The sequence below is a fragment of the Topomyia yanbarensis genome, chromosome 3 (assembly GCF_030247195.1).
Source record: "Topomyia yanbarensis strain Yona2022 chromosome 3, ASM3024719v1, whole genome shotgun sequence".
In the NCBI taxonomy this organism is placed as follows: Eukaryota; Metazoa; Arthropoda; class Insecta; order Diptera; family Culicidae; genus Topomyia; species Topomyia yanbarensis.
In genome coordinates this window covers 80,442,347-80,469,020 of record NC_080672.1, presented here as the reverse complement: position 1 = coordinate 80,469,020, position 26,674 = coordinate 80,442,347, and the positions used below count along the sequence as shown (strand labels likewise).

The following is a 26,674-nucleotide window of genomic DNA, read 5'->3' as shown; positions in this document are numbered from 1 at the left end:
CTATGATTGTAGAATTAATTTAACTCTACTATTGACAAAAATATTGAATGTGTAAGGGCCGCTTTACGCTTAATCTCCTCCTCCCCTTACCTCTCGTTTTGTGGTGGCCAAGAGAGAAGTGAATTAATAGGAACCGTAAACAAAAAATTAAATGGAATCGCACATTATGAAAAATGGTTCAAAATCGAATTCGACAGATACCAGATTATTAAAAAGATTCAAGGATCGGTCTTGGGATTGGATCAGAATGTCGATATTTGCATCGAAATAAACTCAAGCCTCATGCTATGTTGTGACCGGTAAGTTAGTTTTCCTTATGGCGGCACCAGGCGCAGTAGGTGGCAAAGGATTTCTTTGTGGACTCACTAGGTGTTACAACGGTACGTAGTTTAATACACCTTTTTTATTCTTCTCCGTATCGCAGCTTTATTACTCGGTGGCTCAACTAGAAGTAATTGTACATGACAGTTCATCCCTATTCTATGCCAAAATTCAATGTATGTGCAGCGGTACCCAAGGTACCAATGAATAAAAAATGTGCAGGGCTCGCTATATCGTTAGTGAAATCTAGTACCTTCTATAATTAATACTACCCTGAACATCGCCACCACCTTGAAATGTCAATTTCAATTAATCATAACTCAAATTTGATATTCAGAAACTTAACGCTAACATAATTTATAAATTCAAACACTTTTAATTCTGATGCGATTATAAATCGGGGTTTCTGCTCAACGGTGTCGTCGTTTCCTGATGAATCGTTTCTAGCATCGTTTCAGGATTAGTCGGTTCAGCAGGATCTATCGGCAACAAACAAATTTTCACGATCGGTCGTTTTATGATTCCTTTACTGGTTTTCAGAGTGACTACACGAGTCAAATCGTCTTCTCCTGGGTGGATCTCCAAGATTCTGGCAAGCGGCCACTTCAGGGGAGCCTGACATTCGTCCACGATGAGCACCAGTCGTCCCGGGAGAATTTCCGTGTTTGCATTGCAAATTTTATGGTCCCTTTGAAGCTCCTGCAGGTATTCCGTTCTCCACCGGTGCCAAAATTGTTGATGTAGTTGCTGAATTCGCTGATAGTGATCTAAACGGCTACTGGCCATGCAGTGTATATCGGGTTCTGGAAGTGCGTGCATCGAGGATCCAATTAAAAAGTGCCCTGGGGTTAAAACAGTGAAATCGCTCGGGTCCTCAGACATCGGTGTTAATGGTCGCGAATTCATACTTGCTTCGATTTGCGACAATACTGTGGCCATGTCTTCAAACGACAATCGAACATTTCCTAGTTGGCGTTGGAGATGTTTTTTAGCAACTTTGACTGCCGCTTCCCAAAGGCCTCCAAAGTGAGGTGCCTTTGGAGGAGTCATGTGCCAGGTTATTCCTTTATTGGACAAATGCGACTGGATCGCTTCCATCACTCGATCATTCTGCAACATCAGGTACAAGTCCCTCAGCTCATTTCTGGCACCTTCAAAATTTTTGCCGTTATCGGAATGGATGTGCTTTGGCAATCCACGGCGCGAAATGAATCTGCGAAGTGCAGCCAGAAACGCTGACGTTGTGAGATCAGATACGAGCTCAATATGTACCGCTTTTGTGGAAAAACATACAAAAATGCAGATGTATGCCTTAGTTGGGGCAGCGCGTTTGTGCGGTGGTTTTAAGTAAAGAGGTCCAGCGTAGTCGATACCAGTTACTGTAAATGGCCTGCTCGGAGTGACTCGGGCTACGGGTAGCTGACCTGTCTGTTGTTGGGCTGGGACGGGATTAACCTTTGCACATGGAAGGCATTTTCTAATGACGCTGTGTATTAATCGTCTTCCGTGCACAGGCCAATATTGCTCACGCATAGCAGCAAGTGTTAATTGGCCGCCACCATGTAACATTTTCAGATGATAATGTCTGGCAATCATCTGGGATAGTGGATGGAAGCTGGGTAATAGACATGGATGCTTATTTGAAAAGGTCTGGTCTGAAAATCTTAACCTCCCCCCTACTCGTATCGTACCCTCTTGGTCTATAAAGGGGTTCAGAGATCGTATTTGTGAGTGCTTTGACACATATTTTCCTACCTTCAGATCGTTTATTTCCTGCTTAAATGCGTCGATTTGGGCGAGCTGAATCAAGCGAATTTCAGCATCACTTAATTGTTGAGTCGTCAATAATTTACCGGCGCCTTGAACCGTACTGTCCTGAGGTTGCGCTCGCGCCTTTTCGCGAATATTACGAACAAATCTGAGGCAGTGGGCCGTTACACGAACGAGTTTGCTGAATGACGAATACCGGCAGAAAATTGGATTAGTGAATGGTTTGGTGCGTAATATAGGAGCGACGACTCTACGAATTTCGACGTTATCTAAAACCGCAGGAATAGGAGCAGTCTCCGGCCAATGCTTTTCTGAAAGTCGAAGCCATTCTGGACCATACTTCCAAAGGTAACTTGCAAGAAATTCCTCCACACTCATTCCACGGGAAACTAAATCAGCTGGGTTTTCGTTGCCAGCTATATGGCTCCATCGATACCCATGAGTGTTGGCTTGTATCTCAGAAACTCTGTTGGCGACAAATGTTTTCCAAGTATGTGGAGGCGCCTGAAGCCATTGAATTGTTATCGTCGAATCGGACCAAAACCGGGCATCTGAAACTTCCATTTGTAGTGCCTTCACAACGTGCGAGAAAAGCTGAGATCCGACGACGGCTGCGCATAGCTCGAGCCTGGGAAGCGTGATGCGTTTTAAAGGTGCCACGCGAGATTTCGATGCTAGCAGTTGGACCCTGATATTACCGTGATTGTCGATGGACCTCGCGTAAACGCATGCTCCATATGCACTTTCTGAGGCGTCCGAGAAAGTATGCAGTTGGACTTTCGAATTTGGCAGGAATGCGTAGCGATCTACTGTGTATTCAGCTACCTTAGGAAGTTGTTGCTGATATTGGTTCCACTTTTCTTGCACGATATCTGGTACAGAATCGTCCCAATCGCAGTGCAGCAGCCATAATTCCTGCATTAGCATTTTTCCTCGAATTACTACTGGAGCGATCAACCCCAGTGGATCAAATAATTGTGAAATTGATGACAAAATTTTTCGCTTGGTGTCAGCTACGGCCTCTCGATCAATTTTCGAATCAAAACGTAATTTGTCGGTTTCCGGTTCCCATCCAATGCCTAGGGCGCTTATTGATTCTTCTGGTGCAAACATTAGTGCGGATTGTGTACCGATCTGGTCCGGTTCAAGTCCTTGCAGTATTTCGAGCTTGTTAGATGTCCACTTTCGCAGAGTGAATCCGCCTTTGGTGAGCAAACTGTCCAGTTCCTCTCGTAATTGCAAAGCTTCGTCGATTGATTGGGCACCTCCTAGACAATCATCCACATAGAACCCCTTCTGGAGAGTTTGTGCAGCCATGGGATATGCAGCACCTTCATCCCGGGCTAATTGTTGAAGTGTACGAGTTGCCAAAAATGAAGACGGGGCGAGGCCATAAGTTACGGTTAATAACTCGTACGCTTGAATGGGCCCTGAATCACCAAATCTCCAAAAAATGCGCTGGTATGGAGTGTCATCCGAATGCACTAGCACTTGACGGTACATTTTGGCGATGTCTGCTACAACTGCAACTGGAAACGTTCTAAATCGAAGAACAATCGAGAGTAGGTCGTCCTGTACAACCGGTCCAACGCGGAGTGCATCATTCAGCGAGAACCCCGTTGATGTCTTGGCGGAGCCATCGAAGACGACGCGTACCTTAGTCGTCGTGCTGGAGTGTTTGATGACTGGATGATGTGGAAGGTAAAGGCATTTATTAGCAGACTGCTCGGACGGTTGCAGAAGTCTCATATGGCCCAATGTGATGTACTCCTGCATAAATCTATGGTATTCGACTTTTAATCGGGTGTCACGTTCTAGCCTCCGTTCTAACAATTTGAATCGTCGTAGTGCTGATGACTTGGACTCTCCTAGCATTGTATCGAAGTCTGGATGGCGCGGAATACGCACGGTATAGCGACCAGTACTGTCCCTTTCAACAGTAGATGAATAGTGCTGCTCGCACTCCCTTTCTTCCATTGAGTAATCGGATCGCGACGGCAATTCTTCAATGTTCCAAAACCGTTCCAAATTTTCCTCCAGCGTGGTTAAACACACGGTTGTAGTGTGGCATTTTACTAAATCTGGAGTAACGGAAACCAAATCACCGGAACCAGCAACAATCCAACCGAAAACGCTGTCCACCATCTCGGGAAGGTCGTTCGATAAGCGAATGCGAGCGGGTGTTTTGAAACACGCAAAAAAGTGAGGCAGGCCGATGATCATATCAATTTTTCCTCGCATGTAGAAATGCGGATCCGCCATAAAAAGATCCTTAGGAATGTTCCAATCAATAACAGGTACATCTTGCTCTGGCAGATCCGCTGTGACTTGGGGTAACACTAGAAATTCAACATCACGGGTAAAATCTTCCTTTCGAGAACGGATTTGTGTGAATACTGTATCAGAAGCTCGTATTGCGATTCCTCCAGGTCCCTGTAACTGTACATTCACCTTCTTACGCTTAAGTCTTAGTATCTGTGCCATACGTTCCGTAATGAGATTTGGTTGGGAAGCAGAGTCGAGTAGTGCCCTGGCTAGATGCTCCTGACCGTAAGCATCGACGATGATGAGAACAACTGTCAACATGAACATATGGTTCGTCCGCATCACTTGGGCTGAAAATGTGGATAGCTGTACATCAATATCTGATGGATCAGACAACTTTGGGGTAAGACTAACGTTGCAAGCTGTCGTGACATTCGTTTGGACTATGGACTGCAAACGACTTCCGGTTGCAATTGAGGTCTGTGCTGAATTACTTTTAGACGGGCATTCAACGTAACCAGGGTGCAGGGTAGTATGATGACGCTTCTCGCAGGTGCGGCAGCCGATTTTACTTGGGCAGCTTCCAACATAATGATCGCCGCGTAAACAATTGAAGCAAAGACGTCTCTGATTGACCATATTCAACCGTTCTGTGAGAGACATTCGTTTAAACTGACGCCACGGAACCCCTGGACGGTTGCCAGCATTCACCTTTTGTGTAGAGTCTTCAGTAACGGCGTGGGTGGCTAATTTTAACGGGTAGGCCCTTTTTTGTTTACCAAAGGGACAAGTGTTTGGTGCTGATCCTGAAATAGAGTGAGAGATTGCCAAGGAAGATACTGAATCATGATTCACTGAAATGGATTCCAGCACCCTCATTCTTCTCTGGAGAAACTCTACTATGTTCGTATAGGTCGGATTTTCTAATTTAGAAGCGTGGTCCTCCCATAACCGGAGTGTTTCGTCGTGAAGCCTTGTACAAAGCAGATGCTCTAGCATTGTGCTCCAGGCATCGGTCGGCTCACCTAACTGCTTCAACACTTTCGTGTGCCTCTCGAACTCGTCCACAAGTCCATGCAAAGCGACGGCGGATTCTTCCCTCATTCGCGGCGTTTCAAGCATGGCCTGAAGGTGGCGTTTCTTGAGAAGATATTCGTTTGAGTAGCGTGATACGAGAGCCTCCCAGGCGAGGCGGTAATTTGCAGCACTGATTGATATCGATTCGATCACTTGAGCCGCATCACCTTTCACTGCAGCACGCAAATAGTGAAACTTTTGTATATCAGCAACTTCAACGTTAGAATGAATCAGAGCATGAAATGTATCATGGAAAGCGAGCCAATCTTGGTAGTCGCCGGAGAATTCTGGCAACGCAATCGTAGGTAATTTCAGACCAGCCAGACCAGACCCAGTTCGAGTAGGGGGGGTTTGAGGGAGATCAACAGTCGAAGAAGTTGGAGGAGGCATCTTAGAAAGTAAACCAGCCTTTATTCTAAACAGTTTCGGCTCAAATTCCGCACGAAACTGCAAGTTTCTTACCATCCCTTCGTTTGTGGTTTCCAGCTCCTCCAGCTCGGCTTGTGCTTCTTCCAGTCCCTGCCACAACACTTCCAGGTTTTCGATTCTCAGATTCAGCTCCAAAACATCCCGGTCGGCTTCATATCCTTGGAGGAACTGATCAGCTCGGTTGATCGAAGCGAGCAGAGTCGTCCTTCGCGTGTTAAGCTGTTGCATTCTTCTGTCGTCCTCCATTTTGTTGAACGAAGCGTGGAGCGGTGAAGAACCACCACTGTCCTAGCGATGTCAATGGAACGGCTCGAAAAACGTCGACGATTTTGTCTGAGAAAAAAGGACCAGGTAGCACTGGCGATAGAGGATAGAGAACTTGGAAAGGTACTAACCTTGTCCAAGGCTTGAGCGTGCCTTGTACGAAATAGAATCAGCAATCGCCAACAGCAACTCACATGCACGTTGCGTCAGTCCCGTTGTAGAACCCGTTCCGAAATTGCATGCAGTAGATAATTAGGTTGAGTACATGCAGTTTTGCCACCGTGATTGTGATCAGCCTCACAGTCCACCAAAGTACAACTAATCGACGATAAATTGAGCTACTGGCCTAAAGAACTAGGCCTTGTATGATTTAAATTGCGGCAGTAGGATTGCTGGATCTGTCCAGATCGAGCGTGATGGCGGTCGAAAAGAATTACAGATGATGGCGTCCTGTGATGGCGGTCGTATTCGCAGAAGGATCTTAGTACGGTAATCTAAGCGCAATGGCGCCTACCTTAAACACGTTTCGCAAGCAACAGATTCCCACCGGATCCTGGTCACGGCACCAGTTTATGTTGTGACCGGTAAGTTAGTTTTCCTTATGGCGGCACCAGGCGCAGTAGGTGGCAAAGGATTTCTTTGTGGACTCACTAGGTGTTACAACGGTACGTAGTTTAATACACCTTTTTTATTCTTCTCCGTATCGCAGCTTTATTACTCGGTGGCTCAACTAGAAGTAATTGTACATGACAGTTCATCCCTATTCTATGCCAAAATTCAATGTATGTGCAGCGGTACCCAAGGTACCAATGAATAAAAAATGTGCAGGGCTCGCTATATCGTTAGTGAAATCTAGTACCTTCTATAATTAATACTACCCTGAACATGCTACTATTCTGATAGTGTGTTTTTTATAAGAAGCGAATTGTCGAATGGTTACTGGTAGTTTGATATATACTGATGAGAATGCTTTATCTATTGATCGATCGGGTAGTTTGTTTTTTTTACGACAAATAATTAAAATTAACATTTCGCATTTCTATATAATCACTAAAAATATTCAGCATTTTACGTGCTATAAGGGACCATTTAAAAATTATGTGACAAAATGTGACATATGCGATAGAAGGAAGATGTTCTAGATTTTACTAAAACAAAAAACGGCTTAATCCACCTATCAGTGAGATGATACATTTTTTACATATATCACTGTTGGATCATTCATAAGTTTTCAGAACTCATACGAAATTGGAATCTCGAATAAACTGAATAAATTATAGAAAATCGAAATAAAAAAAATGATTAAAAGAAAATTAAATAAGGTTAGTTTTTTGAATTACATAAAACCTCGACGTTTAATGCAATTTAAGGACATTTGGCATCAAAAATACGAATTCGATTTTTGAAATTTCATGGGAAATTTCATGGGGAATGAAAATTTTAGTTCTCGCTTATGTGGGATTTTCTTATGTGACCGGACGATACATGTTCTATTTCCGGAACCATATAATCGATCCATACGAAATTTCATAGCAATCTAAAGGGATAATATACCTTTCATTTGAGATTGAGTTTGTGGAAATCGGTCCAATCGTTTCCGAGAAACTTTTTAATTTTGAATCCATTTTGCCGGGCACTTCCAGAACCACTATGGTGGTCAATGTGGCCAACAAGATTACGATGGGCCGCCAGTAACCTAGAACAGCAAATGCAAGATGTTAGGCTCCTATTCTAGAAAAAAATCCTTTCATCGCGGTATCGGTTTGTATAGGAGTTTTCTCTGTGACCACACTCCACAACCCGTAACTCCGCAACGGGAAGTTGGATCGAAATAAAATTTAATAAGATCTAGTCATTGCGGAGAAATTGGTAACAGTTATTCTGAATTTGGATACTCCCGCGGGGGCTTCCGTAACCGTCGATGGTGGCCAATGTGGCCAAAGAGACTTTGAATGACTGTGAGTGACCCAAGTTTAAAAATCTAAGCAGTTGTGGTCACATTTTGGAAAAAAATTCACCTTTCGGAGAAAAATTCACCTTTTTATATTTATCGCCGTATACCGTGAAATCGGGATTAGCCGTGTTTTCGTACTCATCACCCTTTAATTCCGGAACCGGAAGTCGGATCAATAACGATTTCAATAGCAGTCTATGGGTACGCTGTACCTTTCATTTGAGATCAAGATTGTGAAAATCGGTAAAGAATTCGCTGAAAAATAGGTATGATATTAACTTCGAAACTTGGCAAGTTCCCCGGGGGCATCAGGAACCGTCATAGGTGGACAATATGTCAAAGCAACTTCGATGGGTCATTAATGATCTAGACACGAAAATTCAAGCAATGTTGCACATTTTAATATGTATTGCATAATTTTGACATCATGGTGGAATCAGTACCATATAGGAATTTGCTGTGTGATCGCATTTTCAACCCGTAACTCCGGAACCGGAAGTCGGATCAATAAAAAAACAATAGCGACAGATGGGAAGGTGTAAATTTTATTTTTATTTTTTAATATGAACAAAATGTAAAATCTATACAAAATGAATAAAATATAACAAATGAAAGCAGTAAACAAAATGAGCTAAATGAATGATCTGAATAAAAGGAATGAAATGAAGACACTGATCCAAAGGATCCAAAAGTATAAAACAAATGAAATATATAATAGTAATAAAATGAACTCAAATGAGCAAAATGAATAAAATGAATACTGAATCAAATTAAAGAATAAAATGAAATGATCATATGGATAATATTAGTCAAATATTCAAAATGAATGAAATAAACATCAAAATGAATGAAATAAACATCATATCCACGAAATAAATAAACTGAAAAGAATTAACATATAGATTAAAATTTAAAACAAAAATGATTTAAATAAAGTAAATAAATGAAACGAATTAGACGAATTCGAGCGCCATTGTTTCTGAAAGTTCTGAAATGCTTGTAAAAATCGCTTTTTTTAAGTATGGCTACCTAATACAATGAAAACCCGTTTTTGTCTGCATATATTTTTCTTTCTTTTTAAGAAACCTCTTAAAATATTCTTCTTTGGTCCCTAGATACACATACAAGGTCTGTACTCATTTATGGGTACAAACTCTACCCATTTAATGGGTTATTCCACTTTTATTGAAAATGCGTAGTGTTCTACGCAATAATGGGTACTTTATTTTATAAGTGTTCGGGCGCTACAAAATCTGGATACAAGGATCTTTTGAAATATTAAACCAAAAAACCAATCTACTACAGCATGATGAACGCTCTCGTTGAGATTGGCAGGTGTATGGGACCGGGAAGCCAGTTGAACATGCTAAGAAATCTTTTCCCATCTGTGATAATAAAATAGAAAAAAGATCTGTGTTTTCATTTGAAGTTTCTAAGAAATCTTTTCATATATTTTCATAAAACCAATGAAATAGTTCGGGCGCTACAAAATCTGGATACAAGGATCTTTTGAAATATTAAACCAAAAAATGAAATGTTTCTTACATATATGGACTAAATACTTTTAAAAAAGCTTGGCTTATCTGCAAGCTCTGTTCACAGAGTTTCAAAATCGTCTAATACTCGATTGCCAATAGCTACAAATAAAATAATGCAAAAAACTTAAGAAACGACCAAATGGATACGATATAGTGAGACAAACATTCAGAAGAATGCCAGCCCTTTTTTATTTGCACTGTTGCTATGAAAATAAGAATGTCAAAAGTATTGGTGCATAATTTGATACACCAGTAAGGAAGTCATTTAAGGTAGTGACTGTTCCGTACCATATTGATAGGCAGAATGTGAGGGCTAAATACTTGTTCGAATAGTTCTTCGTGGATATTTGACCAAGTTTTCCTGCGTGATAATGGATGACAACTTAAGAGTTAAAAGACTCAAAAACTAAAAGATGCTATTGACATTTATCGTTACCATCATACAATATTGATTACCCTTTCTGTTTAAGAGGACGTTCTAATTAAAAATTTTCAAAGAATTGATTTGTATTTTCTCTGCATTTTTGAAAGGTAGGGGGAGTGGGGATAGATCAACCACTTTTTTCCTTTCTCATATAAAGAAAGGCTATGCAATCACTGAAAAATCGACTTTTCAACAGAGGCTCGGAGGGCCGAGTGTCATATACTATTCGATTCAGTTCGTCGAGATCGGCAAATGTCTGTCTGTGTATGTATGTGTGTGTCATTTAAACTCACACAATTTTCTCATAGATGGCTTAACCGATTTTCACAAACTTAGTTAAAAGGTATAACGCTCTCATAAGCTGTTATTGAATTTTTAGTTGTTCCGACTTCCGGTTCCAGAGTTACGGGTTGAAGAGTGCGGTCACACAGCAAATTCCCATATAAACTGGTACAACCATGATGTCCAAATGACGTAAAACATATTAAAATGGATTCAATATTACTCTAGTTTGCGGGTCTGGATCACTAATGATAAATCAAACCAGCTTTGGCCACATTGGCCACCTATGACAGTTCATGATGCCTCCGGGGAACTCGCCAAGTTCCTAAGCAAATATCACGCCTATTACCCAGCGAATGCTCTACCAATTTTTATAAACGAAATAACCAACTTTATTTATTTTCGAAATAACCATCCCTGGAATCATAGTTTGGATAAGAGAGATGGCTCAATTGCACCATTTCAATTTTTTTTAGTAATTCAATGAAGATGTTGATGGGCATGACAAAAATTGCTAGATTATTATTGAACCACATACGTATGGATGTATTGATATTACATGTAGAAATAAGTTTTTCATTTAGTCGTTCTCTATAGTGGAGCCAACATGAGGGTCCGTTACCCTACACAATTGTCTATATTCTGATGCTATAATATGGTTCATACATAGGGTTACAAAAGTTAGTAAAATTGGGTTTGTATATACACCGGGTGTTCATATATATGGGTAAGCACTGTACTTTTGTAACCTGTGGGTTTAGTTTAGCCGGCTATTTGAATGAGAAAGGCTGATGGAACAAACTAATCCTTTCAAAACGTCTAAAATAATAGCAGTATTAAACTACAAAATTCATGCATATCGTAAACTACTTCACTACTACTACTAGGTAGGTGGTAAGTATAATAACAACTCAAGACATTTATATAGAAAATAAGCCATGGTATCATGGTTTGGATTAGAGAGAAAGGCTCAATTGGGCCACAAGGTGGATTAAAACAGGACTTTTAGATTTTATCCCCAATATATTAGTTCAATTGCCACTCATCTTTTTACAGATATTTAAATGGAATAATCACAAAATGTTACATAAACTAAAATCAGTAGCAGTCTGATGTTTTTTGACCATCTTTTCATTGTTATAACACTCCCTAAGGAGAAAATCGGTTAACTACTTAACCGTCCGGCACTCGCGCAAATGGCTCCCCGAATGAGCAGCCGCTGGAAGATTTCGCTAGTATCGGAAGGTGTTGCACAAAATACAACGGCGCGATTGCCGGAGGGTTAAATAAGTTGGGACCTCACTGTACAAAAATCAGACAGCATCTGTCTTTCTCATTAGCGCTTCATTCGGTCTTAACTCATTTAACCTGGTGAGTCCTGCTATCGCTAACGTTTTTTGTTTCCAGTAGTACTGAACTTTCCATTAGTTTTGCCATCAAACTCTTCCCGATCTATACTTGGTCCCAGTTCTATCAGATGCTCCTAACAAGTTTTTTCACGTATCATCATACCCCAATGATGCGCAAACTACAGGTGCAATACGTTTAGCAAACTGAAACTAAGATTTTTTCCATCTTCAATAATTATTTCAACTAAAATAATGTTTACAATACCTGCTTCAAAAGTCGCGATTGCAGTTTTTCAGCGTAAATATTCACCAGGGACGTTATGTTCGTTACAGCATAAATACATAAATGCAAACTAGGTCCAACAATAGCACATGTAACTAAATCTCAAAAAATGTCGAATGTAACTTGTGCAATATTGAACATGAAATTTTTCTGAATGATTTGTAAATATAGAAGAAGAGGAATGTTTACAGCACGTCCATTCTCATAGCACTGCCAAATTTCACAAACACAGCACTACAGCATAGAGATGGGCCATTCGTTCGCGAACGGTTCAAGTGAACTGGTTCTTCGAAGAGAATGAGCGAACGGAAGTTCTTTTTAAAAGAACGGTAGTTCTCAATTCTCTTCAAAGCGAATGAACTGAACCTGACCTAAAGCCGTTTGGCGAATTTCTCGGACCGACTTTTAGGCGAACGAATGAAAATGAACCGACTTGCCGTCCCACAAACCGCTCTCTGTGCTCTCCCAGAATGGAACCGGCGAAGAACGACTCATCACATTCTCTATTTCTCTAGTTATACATCATGAAGAAATCGCTACCCTTGATGAACTTGTTAAGCATACAGGGGTATAATAGTTTGGGCAGCATCTGTTTGGTTCCTCTCCAAGAATCGAATGTTTTGAGAGACATTCGCTAGATACAAGTAAATTATCAACTGAACGGAAGAACGGTTCATCTGAACTAGTTCTTTTTACAGAACTGTTCAGTCGGGAATGGTTCTTCGAAGTGAACTGTTTCGCCCATCTCTACTACAGCATGATGAACGCTCTCGTTGAGATTGGCAGGTGTATGGGACCGGGAAGCCAGCTGAACATGCTAAGAAATCTTTTCCCATCTGTGATAATAAAATAGAAAAAAGATCTGTGTTTTCATTTGAAGTTTCTAAGAAATCTTTTCATATATTTTCATAAAACCAATGAAATAGTCCACTAAAGTGAAAAAAACTACAATCTGCGAACTAGAATCTGTAACCAAACATGATTAGATAAAATAGATATTATAGAAATATTCGTGCATGTGGCAACCCTGGCAGTGGGAAATTTTAAATTCTCTTTACCGCTCAGCGGTGAGGAGATATGCGTATCGCTGCTCTCCAGCACGAGATGTTGCATGCGATGTTTTGTATCACAACAGAGCAAAAGTATTCTCTTTCGCTCACTGAAAAAACTCACGGCGGCCATGTTTAACTCAACAATTTGGTCATCGATGACCAATTGTTGAGCAATGTTGAATTTCGAAACACGCCTATTGTTACCTATGTTATTCGGAGATTTGTGCTTTACCCTGTCATTACTTTCCTGCTGGGAAGGAAAAGGGAGGTAAAATTAAAAAAAAATGGAAATGGAAAATGACAACACAACATAAAACCAGAGCTGAACAATTTCACCTATGTCATCGAACAGTTGATATGAAGACTTTTTTGTCAATAGGTCCAATCTGCAAATGAGAGCCCTCTTTTTTCGTTTTCTCTTTCGCTTATTACTGCAAAACTATAAAGCATTTTAAACATTTATCGGTATGTTTCGAAAGACCAAGGTTTTTACTAGCTTATTACGCCTATAGTTGAAGGGAGGTCAGAAAAGTGACCGAGTAATTCGCGGAAGAGAAAGTAAACAAAGAGAGGCTCTCTTTTGTAGATTGGACCTATCGAAAAAAAATCTTCATATACTCTTGCATTCAACTATCACTTTTGCAAACCAACAGTCAGTTTGAGCTGACATCAGCAATTGTGCTGTCACCTCATCTGACTGAATGACAGTGGTGCAAGCTGAATTGATACAATAATGTATATATAGGTGTGGCAGAACACACTGTTTGCTACTGTTGGCAACCAAAAATATATAAACAATCCAGAAGCACAACGGATCGACGTCATAGCGGTCACACGATTCAATGGGAGCGGAACGACCTCTATGACAAAAGCAAATCGTTTATACTGTGATCACACACACCACTCATGTAAGATTCATCTTACGAATACCAAAGTGCCATCTTCGCCAGACCTGTATATACGACATTGGAATTAATATCCACTTTGACTGTCAACCGCTACCGGTATGCTGTCAGCTTACCATAACCAAATCGAACTCTTCGTAAATACAACACTACGCGAACCAGTGATTTGTTTTTCTTAAATAGTGCTCATTAAGTTCGCGAATACCAGTAAAAAGTGCAAAATTCCTAACTCGTGATCTAACGCTAGCTGTCGACCGCCAGAGGGCACGGAAGTTCAATGATGATGTTTTTATTTTCATCTGTCAAAACGCATTGGAAAGTAAATTCTGATTTTTTTAAATTCAATCAATATTATAATTAAACGTTATTTCTTCTAATGAAAAGTAATATTGGTGAAGAAAATATGTTTCCTACCTCTGAAAAATATCCAGATGGTAAATTTCTTGTTACTTCACTCACATTTGTTCTTCCAGTTTCAATTTATACTAAAATGAAATTCAGAGATTGAAATTTCGATAGAAAACACGAAGGTGGGCAAAAATCACTGGATTAAAGAGTGTAGTAGTTGGTAGTCGAGGTTATCCACCGATAAGTCCAATTTCTAGATAAACATTTTCCATATCTAAAACAACCAACCTAACCTCAGCAATACAAAAACAATTCCGGATCTCAATAATTCGTAATAAAATATTGAGTTCAACTGAATGTTTTGGTGCCAAACGAAAGAACGAGTGTTTTCTTATCACCTGTAATCAAGCTTTTTGTGAAACTATGTGATATTTATTTTAAAACAATTAAAATAGAACAACCATCCTATACCATCAATGCAAGAAAATGTTTTCATCATCATTTGACTAGTACCGAAAATGAAATCCAGTTGGCGCATCGAGCGAAAAAGTTTCACGTTTGAGAGCCAATAGTTACGTGGAGCTGGCTGAGAAATGGGTCAAGAAAGAAGACAATAAGTTCTCCTGCTGCATTGATCCGGACAGTCGCTGCCCAAGTAGCAATTAAAACATGTGAAAAAATTAAAATCAGCGAAAGATGTTTTCTAGAAGGCTTATATGCGTATTTTATGTTTAACAAGTTCGAATTACAACATGTATTTGTCCTACTACGGTATTTGTCAAGGAATCTGAAACAAATCAATATTATGTCCCACAGTAATACCACAATAATCTTTTAAAAAAACAAGTTACGCTGGTACGTACGGATCAAGTGTTTTCGTTCAACGATACTACACATATTGACCACATATTACAACCAAGTAATCTGTAACTTGTGATTAAAAACTGTTGCGTTTCATATGCGAGTATTTAACATTTCTCAGTTAAATTTTATTTCTTTTATTTGCCATTTATTGCGCTGGTAATCGACTGGAGGCTAGGGATGCCAGATTTCCACAGTTTTCTGTTTAATGACAAATTTCCAGTTTTCTGTTATAATGCATAGGCATTTCTCAACTTTCACCTAGCGTAAAAACTAAAAAATCGCCACTTCTTGTTTTAAGACAAACTTGTACGCTTTTCTTAACACGGATTTGCACAGAATTTTATATGGGCGGTGCCAGATTTCACAAAATATTACCTGGCATCCCTGCTGGAGGCCGAGTAATAAACAAAATAGTGCGTTGTTCATTCAGGTAGTAAATTTCCATGTTTTACAGTAAATATACACTTCGTTTAATATTTACCCTCTACTGAAATCATGTTGATTGCATAGTATGAAATATATTTTCTTGATTTTATATATTCAATATGGATTCGATGGCGGGATTAATCTTTTTTTTTTTAATTCGACTGTCATTTGAAAATAAACTTAGCTGGAACATGTTTCTATGGAATCGTGTTCAATTTGTTTTTGTAGTAAACTTTCTGCCATTGCCGTGTTAACATGTTCTATTCCGCCATTTTTGGATTCCAAATAATACTGCTTGTCAAACATCCTGGGCAAATGTTTAATTGAGTACAATATTACTGCATGAGAATATATTGAAAAGAAAACTTGTTCTATATCGCCTCTCAACGTGCGCTTTTTGGATCGTACAGTAGGTAGTGATTTAGGTATTCAAAATAAAATTCTTTGTTCCACATCCAGATAATACCAACATACCATACCATTGATACCATACCAACAAAGTGTGCTACTTCATACCAACAAAGTGTGCTACTTGGGTGCCGTTATACCCAGGTCAAGCACGATGCTGGAAACATGATACGTCACTTCCGGGCAAAGCATATTGCTCTAGCTGAGAGTCGAGACATTGCTCGAAAAGAACCACCGCAGAAGTAGCAGCGAATTATCCCCCAACGACAGGTTGCAGTGGACAAACGAATGGTGCTGGAAGTATGTTTAAAATTAGTAACCCAGCATAATTTACCACTTGTATGTTTCGACTGGGATGCCTTGAAGATGTTGCTGGACCCATTGGCATCGGCGGTGGGAATAGTAATAACTCGTGTGAACGTCAAACTACACTTGGAGAATACTGCAGCAATGACAAGGTTTTGTATAAAGAATGAAGTGTCAGACAAATTGGTCTCAGTCATGCTCGATAGTGCATCTCGCCATGGAAGGCACATTTTAGGGGTAAGCATTCATTATGTACTAAACGACAAAGTTGTCATCAGAACTGTCGGTAAGCTATTCTTTGTAATTTAGCAAACATATTTCAATAAAAAATTTCAATAATTTTAGCGATGATTGAAATCCATGAACGCCAAACAGCTATATTTTTAAAGGAAAAAGTCCTCGAAGTGCTTGAAATGTATGGTTTGAGTGTCGAACAAGTTTTTTCTGTCAACGCAGACAATGGAAGTAACATGTTGGCTACAGTTAAACAGTTACAAAAAACTCTGGAGCAGTCAATATGTGACACTCATTTCGCAGATACTGCTGATGACCCTGCGACCGAAACACTTGTTGAGAAGCTCTCCGAGGAGCTGGAGAAGCAAATATCTCTTGTCAGGTGTAGCGCCCATACTCTGCAACTTGCAATTAACGATGTTTTTCTCAAAGTGGATCCGAATATGAGAGCTGTCACCGATGTTGTAAAAGCCATGCGACAAATCAAGTACAAACATTTTATAGAAATGCATTTAAGGTTAAACTTCCCCCGCTTTGGTCACAAACACGTTGGGGAGCCAGGCATAAAATGTTATCATGCATACTGCAGCAGAAATCCTCGTTCATTTCTCTTGGAGTACAGTATCGTGAATTGAGTGGGTATTTTATAATGTCATCGATATGTTCATATAAGTTTTTTGTTAGGTTTTACAGTTGAAGAAATGTCATTTATAGAAGATTATGTCGCCAAACCGTTGTATGAATGTACGATCAAAATGCAATCGGCACGCTACACACTTTCACAGTTCTATTTTCTATTAATTACAATTAAGCAGGTCAAATTGTTGAAGGCAAATCTATTTTCCGATGTATTGGTCACAGCTTTAAACAAGCGTCTTGATAAACTTCAAGATAATCAAGTATTTAAAGCATGTTTATACCTCGATCCACGATTTAATTTTATGAATTCAACGGTATTCAAAAGGGCCGAAGAAAAGGAAGAAGCTCAGGTGTGATTTCCAAAGATAATTTAAATACGTTGCCTTCGAAGCATCCCACATACGAGGCAAAAGAAATATATTGCATTAAATAATCATTAGAATTTTTTCTAGCTATTTATCTGCGGCAACATGTGAATAGCTAAGAACCAAATCCATAGTGATTATTTAATGTGGCGTGTGTCCTATTACCTAGTCTGTGGACAACTTAACCGTTGCAGTCATATTCTAATCTCGAATTACCCCAATGCACATCTCATGGAAGGTCCAATTCCAAGTACAAACAATGTTGTTCACAACATTACAGTCATTACTTCCTCCAGCGCTTGGATACTAAAGTTCCTATAAATAATCGGGATTGTATTATGGGTTTTTGTTGATTGAGATGTGTCATTCCTCATTTGAGCTTACTTCATCCTCGAAAAACAATAACTTTTCTAAACATTATTATAACAATATAATTATTTTCGTTGAAATTCATTGTTGATACATGGAAACGAATAAGTCATTTGAATACACCAGCTGTTGAATTATCCAAATCAATAAACCAATCGCAATCTAGTGATGATACAGATAATTACTTAACCGCGATGTTTAGAGGTTATATAGCAGAATGTGACACGATTTCGACTAACTTCCAAAAACAGCTGAAGGCTTTAGAAACTGAAGTACGCCAAAGCCACACCTTTGATGCATGGAGTCATTGGGTCGGAAGGAAAACTATGTTTCCGGAATTGTACGCCGTTGCAATGGTGATCTTTGCCACGCCGTCCAATCACGTTACCGTGGAAAGAGCATTTAGTGCATTGGCAATTGTGTTGTCAGATTTACGAACTGGTTTGGGCGAGGACCCACTTGCGAATATTATATAAACACCAAGAAAAAATACTACTAATTTTCCATGGTTTTGATAGACTTTTCTATATAAAAATACAGGTAACAAATTTTCTATTTCGATTAGAGCTATGTTCACCTGTTAAAATATGTTAAGATATGTCTAAGGAACAACCTTTGATGATATGTGGGCATGTACCTATTAAATCAGAGTGTAAGTGATCTTCCTATATAAACATAGCAAAAGCACGATTTTTGATTGGAGACACCTTTAAATCATGTCCAAATTGCGTCATTTTTGGCGAAAGTTCTTAAATTCACACCTAGAACAAAAATCTGAGCTGACCCATGTATATTTCAAAACTTTTTCAAAATGTGGAGAGGTCTAATGTGTATGCATTAGTGTAAGTTAAAGTGACGAGCGGCCCTATTTTCACAGTCACGTCACTTAGTGACTAGAAAGAAATTTCCTTCTAGTCACTTTGTGACGTGGCTGTGAGAATAGTGCCCCAGATGTTCTTAAGATAAATGCGAAACACGCTCAAGAGACCTATTAACGATGTACGTTTCCCAAATATTTGCACAACTTGTGTATGACTGAGAAACTTTTCGTAAGGATTCATGATCTGGCTCATATTAGAAGTCGGAAAGGACAGCGTGACAATCGGAACAAATTGGCTCAATTTGTCATTCCTCGTATAGTTCTGAGTTTAGACAGCACGACTCAAAACATTCATGAGTATTTTGAACAATATGGATGTGGAATATCGGCATTTGGAAAAAAATCAGCAATTTGGTAAATGCGGGACACTTTCCGAGACGGACTGTACCGCCTTATTTATTAACTTTCAGTTTCAGGCAAACGGGAGAACGATGCATCGATTACAGACTTGGGCGGTCTTCATCAGAGAACCATCCTTGAACCACTAGAGGTTTTTCGTAGTGTGGTTCAGATGTGGCTCTGCAACACACCGAGTTGCGCGTGTGATTTTTGTGCTGTAAGTCCCGTGTTTGTTAACTCATTCGACAGAAATATTTCGTGTCACCTTGAAAAATAAAAGGTGGTGTTAAATCTGTATATTGATGGTTTTTAGAAAGGTGTACAGGTGAGATGGCGGCTTGCCAGTACACCCCAAACCGGGACATTGGATAATCTTCCTCGAGCCCGAAGTTAAAATATGGTGGAACAATATTCGGCGCATGCCCAGACAATATGTTCGATATCGTGGTAACTGTCGCCACAAGCGCAGATACCGCTATTCGCGAGCCTCAACTGGGTCTTAACATCACCCGAATGAAGTCACGACCCACATCCATTCTTCTGAACCAAGGTTTCGTTGATACGATCGGTATGACAGAATATTACCAGCGCCTCAACTTTCCATTACTCTAAGACGTCTGCCAATTTTCTAGCGTCATTTGACCGAAGATATTGAGAAATTCATTAAAACAGTCTTGGTCTTTCGTAGATGTCACCTTCTGAAGCGCCCGCCTTAGCCAAAGAGTCCGCTTCTCCATTAGCTGGAATGGAGCAATGCGAGGGGACCAAGACTAAGGTAATCTTGTACGATCTTATAGATAAGGCATGCAAGAGTTTCCATTTTTTCCCCAGCAAATATGGAATGTGCTTTGTATGTTTCGCTCTTGCGTAGACTCGATTGTGCCGGATATCGCGGACGCGTAACTCTTCTATTCAATATTTCGTGTGAGATCATACATTGATTGTATTCGGTGCACCTGAACCGTTAGCAACAGTAATTACGATTGGCAGATGATCGCAGGCGTGTGGATCAGGGATTACCTGCCATATGTAATCTAGCCACAGTAGGGTCGAGCAAAGGGACAAGTGCTCTGTGTTAAGCCAAAATGGACCGGCGAAATGCTTTTGGTGCTGAAGCGAGGCGCACAATCCAGTGCAGTTTATAAGGCCATGGCCCAAGGTGAGGTCGTTAGGGGCGGAAATGACTCTCCAGTGTAAGCAACTGGACGAGTTCACGACCGCAGACGATGTCGTCGCAGCCGTCAAGGAACAATGTGACGTAGCGATTGAGCGGGCCTCTGTACGCTTGAGAGCGGGACCCTCCGGCACGCAAGTTACCGTGATAGGTAAACTGAAGATCGGCTGGTCAGTATGCCCAGTTAGCATACCCCAGCCGCCTTCAGTGGATAGGTGCTATCGGTGCGTTGAGTCCGGCCATTAGTCGTACGAATGTAAGGGTACAGACAGGAGCAAACTAAGTCGTCGCTGCGGCGAGGAGGGGCACAAGGAACGGGACTGCACTAAGGTGCATAAATGCCTTATCTGCACCGCTAAGAAGCAAGCCCGTAATCATGCTATGGGCGGACCTTCGTGTCCCTTCGGTAAGGCAAATAAGAAGAAGCCGTGAACGTCACACAGCTAAATCTTAACCATTGTGCAGCAGCCCAACAACTGTTGTGGCAGTCGGTCTCGGAGTCGAGAACAGATGTCGCCCTCCTATCAGACCCGTACAACATTCCTACCGGCAACGGCAATTGGGTGTCGGACGGGCCTGAGATGGTGGCAATCTGTACAACGGGACGGTTCTCGGTTCAAGAGGTAATACGCTCCTCCGCCGAGGGAGTTGCGATTGCCAAGATCAATGGCGTGTTCTATTGTAGCTGCTACGCTCCACCAAGGTGGCCCATAGAACAGTTCAACCAGATGATCGACAGGCTCTCATCAGACCTAGTGGGCTGGAAACCGGTAGTCATAGCGGGAGACTTCAACGCTTGGGCAGTAGAGCGGGGCAGCCGCTGTACAAATAGCAGGAGCCAAGCGCTAATGGATAAGAAGCAAGCCCATAAACATGCTATGGGCGGACCTTCGTGTCCCTTCGGCGAGTTAAATAAGAAGAAGCCATGAGAGTCACACAGCTAAATCTTAACCATTGTGCAGCAGCCCAACAGCTGCTGTGGCAGTCGGTCTCGGAGTCGAGGACAGATGTCGCCCTCTTATCAGACCCGTACAGCATCCCTGCCGGCAACGGCAATTGGGTGTCGGACGGGTCTGGAATGGTGGCAATCTGTACAACGGGAAGGTTCCCGGTTCAAGAGGTAATACACCCCTCCGCCGAGGGTGTGGCGATTGCCAAGATCAATGGTGTGTTCTATTGCAGCTGCTACGCCCCACCAAGGTGGCCAATAGAACAGTTCTACCAGATGATCGACAGGCTCTCGTCGGACCTCGTGGGCCGGAAACCGGTAGTAATAGCGGGAGACTTCAACGCTTGGGCAGTGGAGTGGGGCAGCCGCTGTACAAATAGCAGGGGTCAAGCGCTAATGGAAGCGTTTGCGAAACTCGATACTGTGCTAGCTAACGATGGCTCCGCTAGTACATTCCGTAGAAACGGAGTGGAGGCGTGGATTGATTTGACCTTTGCCAGCCCGAGTCTGGCTCCAGGCATGGAATGGAGGGTAGACGAAGGCTACACCCATAGCGATCATTTAGCAATCCGCTTTAAGATCAACTATGGTGTGCAGCATCCGAGGGCGGGAGATCCCTGTCAGGTACGCGGGTGGAAGTCCAATCACTTCGACAGCGAAGCTTTCACCGCGGCCCTGGGACTGGAGGCCAACACCGACAGTCTAAGCGGGGATGCGCTGGTAGCTGTTCTATCACGCGCGTGCGACGCCACTATGCCGAGAAAAACACTGCTAAGAAACGGTAGATGCCCGGTATACTGGTGGAGTGCCGAGATTGCAGCTCTACGGTCAGCCTGCCTCAGAGCTAGACGTAGGATGCAAAGAGCTCGCACCGAGGATGCAAGAGAGAACCGCCGTGAAGCGTTTCGAGCTGCGAAATTAGCCCTTAACAAGGCTATTAAAAGCAGCAATAGAGCGTGTGTCGACAACCTGTGCGAGAGTGCCAACGCGAATCCGTGGGGTGACGCCTACCGGATTGTGATGGCCAAGACCAAAGGGGGCTCCTCACCCCCAGAACGGTCTCCGGACCGGTTGGCAACGATTATCGAAGTACTCTTCCCGTCTCGAGCCACAAGCCCCTGGCCACCTGCACTACGAGACAGTGCGGGCACGGTCGAAATGGTGGCTCCAGTGACGAATGAAGAACTACTCGCAGTGGCTAAATCCCTAGCAATGAACAAAGCTCCAGGGCCGGATGGAGTTCCAACGCTCTCAAGGCAGCGATCATAGCGAACCCGAACATGTTCAGGCTAGCTATGCAGAGATGCCTTGATGAGTGCCGTTTTCCCGATAGATGGAAGATGGAAGCCCGGGAAGCCGCCAGGCGACCCATCGGCGTACAGACCAATCTGTCTGATAGACACGACTGGCAAACTGCTTGAGAGGATCATCCTCAACAGGCTCACCCCGTACGCGGAAGGTACGGACGGTCTGTCAAGCAACCAGTTTGGCTTTCGGAAGGGTAAGTCCACAGTGGACGCTCTCAACTCAGTGATAAATACTGCCGAGATAGCGATCCAACGAAAAAGGCGAGGTATTCGATACTGCGCGTTAGTGACACTTGACGTGAAGAACGCATTTAACAGCGCAAGCTGGGATGCCATCGCGCTCTCGTTACACCGGCTTAGCCTACCGGTGGGTCTGTACCGGATTCTGGAAAGTTACTTCCAAAACCGCGTACTGATATACGAGACCGATGCCGGTCAGAAAAGGGTTCCGATTACCGCCGGAGTCCCGCAGGGCTCGATCCTAGGCCCGGTGCTATGGAACCTCATGTATGACGGGGTTCTGAGACTGAAGTTCCCTCCTGGGGTCAAGATCGTCGGCTTTGCTGACGACGTAACCTTGGAGGTCTACGGGGAGTCAATTCCTGAGGTAGAACTAACCGCAGAACACGCGATTAGCACGGTGGAGGAATGGATGAGCGCGAGAGGCCTGGAGCTCGCTCATCATAAGACGGAGGTAGTTATCGTCAACAACCGCAAGTCGGCACAACATGCAGTTATCCATGTGGGAGAAGTCGCGATCACTTCACAGCGAAGTCTGAAGTCTCTCGGAGTCATTATAGACGACAAGCTGACCTTCGGCAGCCATGTCGACTATACGTGCAAGAGAGCGTCGACTGCTGTTGCGGCACTATCGAGAATGATGTCCAACAGCTCAAAGGTGTGCGCCAGTAGACGTAGGTTACTGTCAGGCGTTGCCGTATCTATCCTCAGGTACGGCGGCCCGTCATGGTCAAGAGCACTGAGGGTAACCAGTTACCTACAGAAACTGGAGAGCACCTACCGCGTGATGTGCCTCAGAGTGATATCTGCCTACCGCACGGTATCACACGATGCATCCTGCGTGATAGCGAGCATGATGCCAGTCGGGCTGGTCATTCGGGAAGATGAGGAGTGCTTTGAGCTACGTGGAAATAGGGGAGCCCGCGAGCGCACCAGGGTGACCTCGGTCGCCAGATGGCAGCGTGAGTGGGACAACTCCTCGAAAGGTAGGTGGACCCACCGGCTGATACCTAGCATATCGAGCTGGGTGGGAAGACCCCATGGGGAAGTTCACTTCCACCTGACACAATTCCTGTCAGGCCATGGCTGTTTCCGTCAGTACATCCACAGGTTCGGGCACGCGGAGGTCCCAGTCTGCCCGGACTGCCCAGGTGTAGATGAAACTGCCGAACACATACTGTTCGTATGTCATCGGTTCGACGTCGAAAGAAGAGCAATGCTTGACGTCTGTGGCTGGGACACAACCCCGGATACCCTTATTCAGCGGATGTGTCAAACGGTGGAGAAGTGGAACGCAGTCTCGGCTGCTACCATCCAGATTGCCAGTAGGCTACAGGTAATCTGGCGAACCGAGCAACAGACGGCGGGCACGGCTAACTAGTGATTGGTTAGTTGGAGCGAAAAAGGCCAAGCGCAAAATAAGAGAGTGAATGGTCTGTTCATGCCGAGGTAGGTTGGCGCAGCGAATGGCAACCGCGTAAGGGGTAAACCCAGCCACCCCGAAGCAAGACAGAAGAGTGAGTGTATAGGCGTATAAGTGGACTGCCTCATGCCAAGACGGGAGGGTCGTAGCGTAGTATGTTGGAACTAAGCTATCGATGCCTCATGGCGTGGCAGAGGAGTGAAAGGGTGAGCATCCAAGTCAGTCTCACATTGCATGTTAAGGGTGAGCATAAAAGTCAGCCTCACAGGTTGGTAGAGGCTAGCACAAAAGTCAGCCTAGCAAGGAATGAAAAAGGTGAGCACAAAAGTCAGCCTCGCATGGTATGTCAGAAGTGGGGCCTAAGGAAAATGTCCCACATGGGATGCCAGAGGGAGTGACAAAGGTACAATAGAGTGGCACGATTGAGAGTGAATCAGGTGATAGGGTGAGCACCCAAGTCAGCCTCACATGGATGGGTAGGGCGAGCACAAAAGTAAGCCTAGCAAGGAATGAGTAAGGTGAGCACACAAGTCAGCCTCGCATGGAACGTAAAAGGTGAGCACAAAAGTCAGCCTCATGTGGGAGTGTTTGAGAGTGAATCAAAGAGTGATTGAGAGAGCACCCAAGTAAGCCTCATACAGGATGTATGATCGCGTGAGTGAGAGTGAATGTGTACATTCAGTACAGCCATCCCCCCAGAAGTAATACCGAGAGGTAGTTCCTGGGAGGAATGATGGCGGAGCCCAATGGAGTTTAGTCGGTGTTAATGGCTGGTCACCATTCGAGTCCGACACGCCCCCAGTGCACCCCGTGTGGTAGATTGGACCCTACCGTTAGCACGTGTACTGGGCTAGGACATAAAGGTCTTCTCCATTGTAAAAAAAAAAAGCGCTAAGTGGAAGTCCAATCATTTCGACAGCGAAGCTTTCAAAGCGGCCCTGGGACTGGAGGCCAACACCGACAGTCTAAGCGGGGATGCGCTGGTAGCCGTTCTAGCACGCGCGTGCGACGCCACTCTGCCGAGGAAAATCCTGCCAAAAAACGGCAGATGCCTGGTATACTGGTGGAGTGCCGAGATTGCAGCTCTACGATCAGCCTGCCTCTGAGCTAGACGTAGGATGCAAAGAGTCCGCACCGAGGATGCAAGAGAGAAATATCGTGAAGTGTTTCGAGCTGCGAAATTGGCCCTTAACAAAGCCATTAAAAGCAGCAAGAGAGCGTGTTTCGACAACCTGTGTGAGAGTGCCAACGCGAATCCGTGGGGTGACGCCTACAGAATCGTGATGGCCAAGACCAAAGGGGGCTCTTCACTCCCAGAACGGTCTCCGGACCGGTTGGCGACGATTATCGAAGTACTCTACTCTACTCGCAGTGGCTAAATCCTTAGCAATGAACAAAGCTCCAGGGCCGGATGGAGTTTCAAACAGCGCTCTCAAGGCAGCGATCATAGCGAACCCGAACATGTTCAGGCTAGCTATGCAGAGATGCCTTGACGAGTGCCGCTTCCCCGATAGATGGAAAAGGCAGAAATTGGTGTTGTTGTCGAAGCCCGGGAAGCCGCCAGGTGACCCATCGGCGTACAGACCAATCTGTCTGATCGACACGACTAGCAAATTGCTTGAGAGGATCATCCTCAACAGGCTAAGAAGGTACGGACGGCCTATCAAACAACCAGTTTGGCTTTCGGAAGGGTAAGTCCACGGTGGACGCTATCAACTCAGTGATAAAGACTGCCGAGATAGCGATCCAACGAAAAAGGCGAGGTATTCGATACTGTGCGTTAGTGACATTTGAAGTGAAGAACGCATTCCACAGCGCAAGCTGGGATGCCATCGCGCTCTCGTTACACCGGCTTAGCCTACCGGTGGGTCTGTACCGGATTCTGAAAAGCTACTTCCAGAACCGCGTACTGCTATACGAGACCGATGCCGGTCAGAAAAGGGTTCCTATTAACGCAGGATTCCCGCAGGACTCGATCCTAGGCCCGGTGCTATGAAACCTCATGTATGACGGGGTTCTGAGACTGAAGTTCCCTTCTGGGGTCAAGATCGTCGGCTTTGCCGACGACGTAACCTTGGAGGTCTACGGGGAGTCAATCCCTGAGGTAGAACTAACCGTAGAACACGCGATCAACACGGTGGAGGAATGGATGAGCGCGAGAGGCCTGGAGCTCGCTCATCATAAGACGGATGTAGTTATCGTCAACAACCGCAAGTCGGCACAACATGCAGTTATCCATGTGGGAGAAGTCGTGATCACCTCACAGCGGAGTCTGAAGTCTCTCGGATTCATCATAGATGACAAGCTGACCTTCGGCAGCCACGTCGAGTACACATGCAAGAGAGCGTCGACTGCTGTTGCGGCACTATCGAGGATGATGTCCAACAGCTAAAAGGTTAGGATACTGGCAGGCGTTACCTTATCTATCCTCAAGTACGGCGGCCCGTCATGGTCAAGAGCACTGAGGGTAACCAGTTACCTACAGAAACT

At 43.3% G+C, this 26,674-nt stretch overlaps 1 protein-coding gene across 1 annotated transcript; it reads right to left on the bottom strand.

Moving 5' to 3' along the window:
• Positions 1–417: 417 nt before the first annotated feature.
• Positions 418–4,824, bottom strand: LOC131688503 (uncharacterized). The gene is made up of 2 exons (XM_058972796.1): positions 4,771–4,824; positions 418–4,706 (listed from the first exon to the last, which is right to left on the bottom strand). The coding sequence occupies exon 2, from the start codon at positions 4,696–4,698 to the stop codon at positions 712–714; it is 3,987 nt and encodes a 1,328-aa protein (XP_058828779.1). The 5' UTR covers positions 4,699–4,706; positions 4,771–4,824; the 3' UTR covers positions 418–711.
• Positions 4,825–26,674: the final 21,850 nt, after the last annotated feature.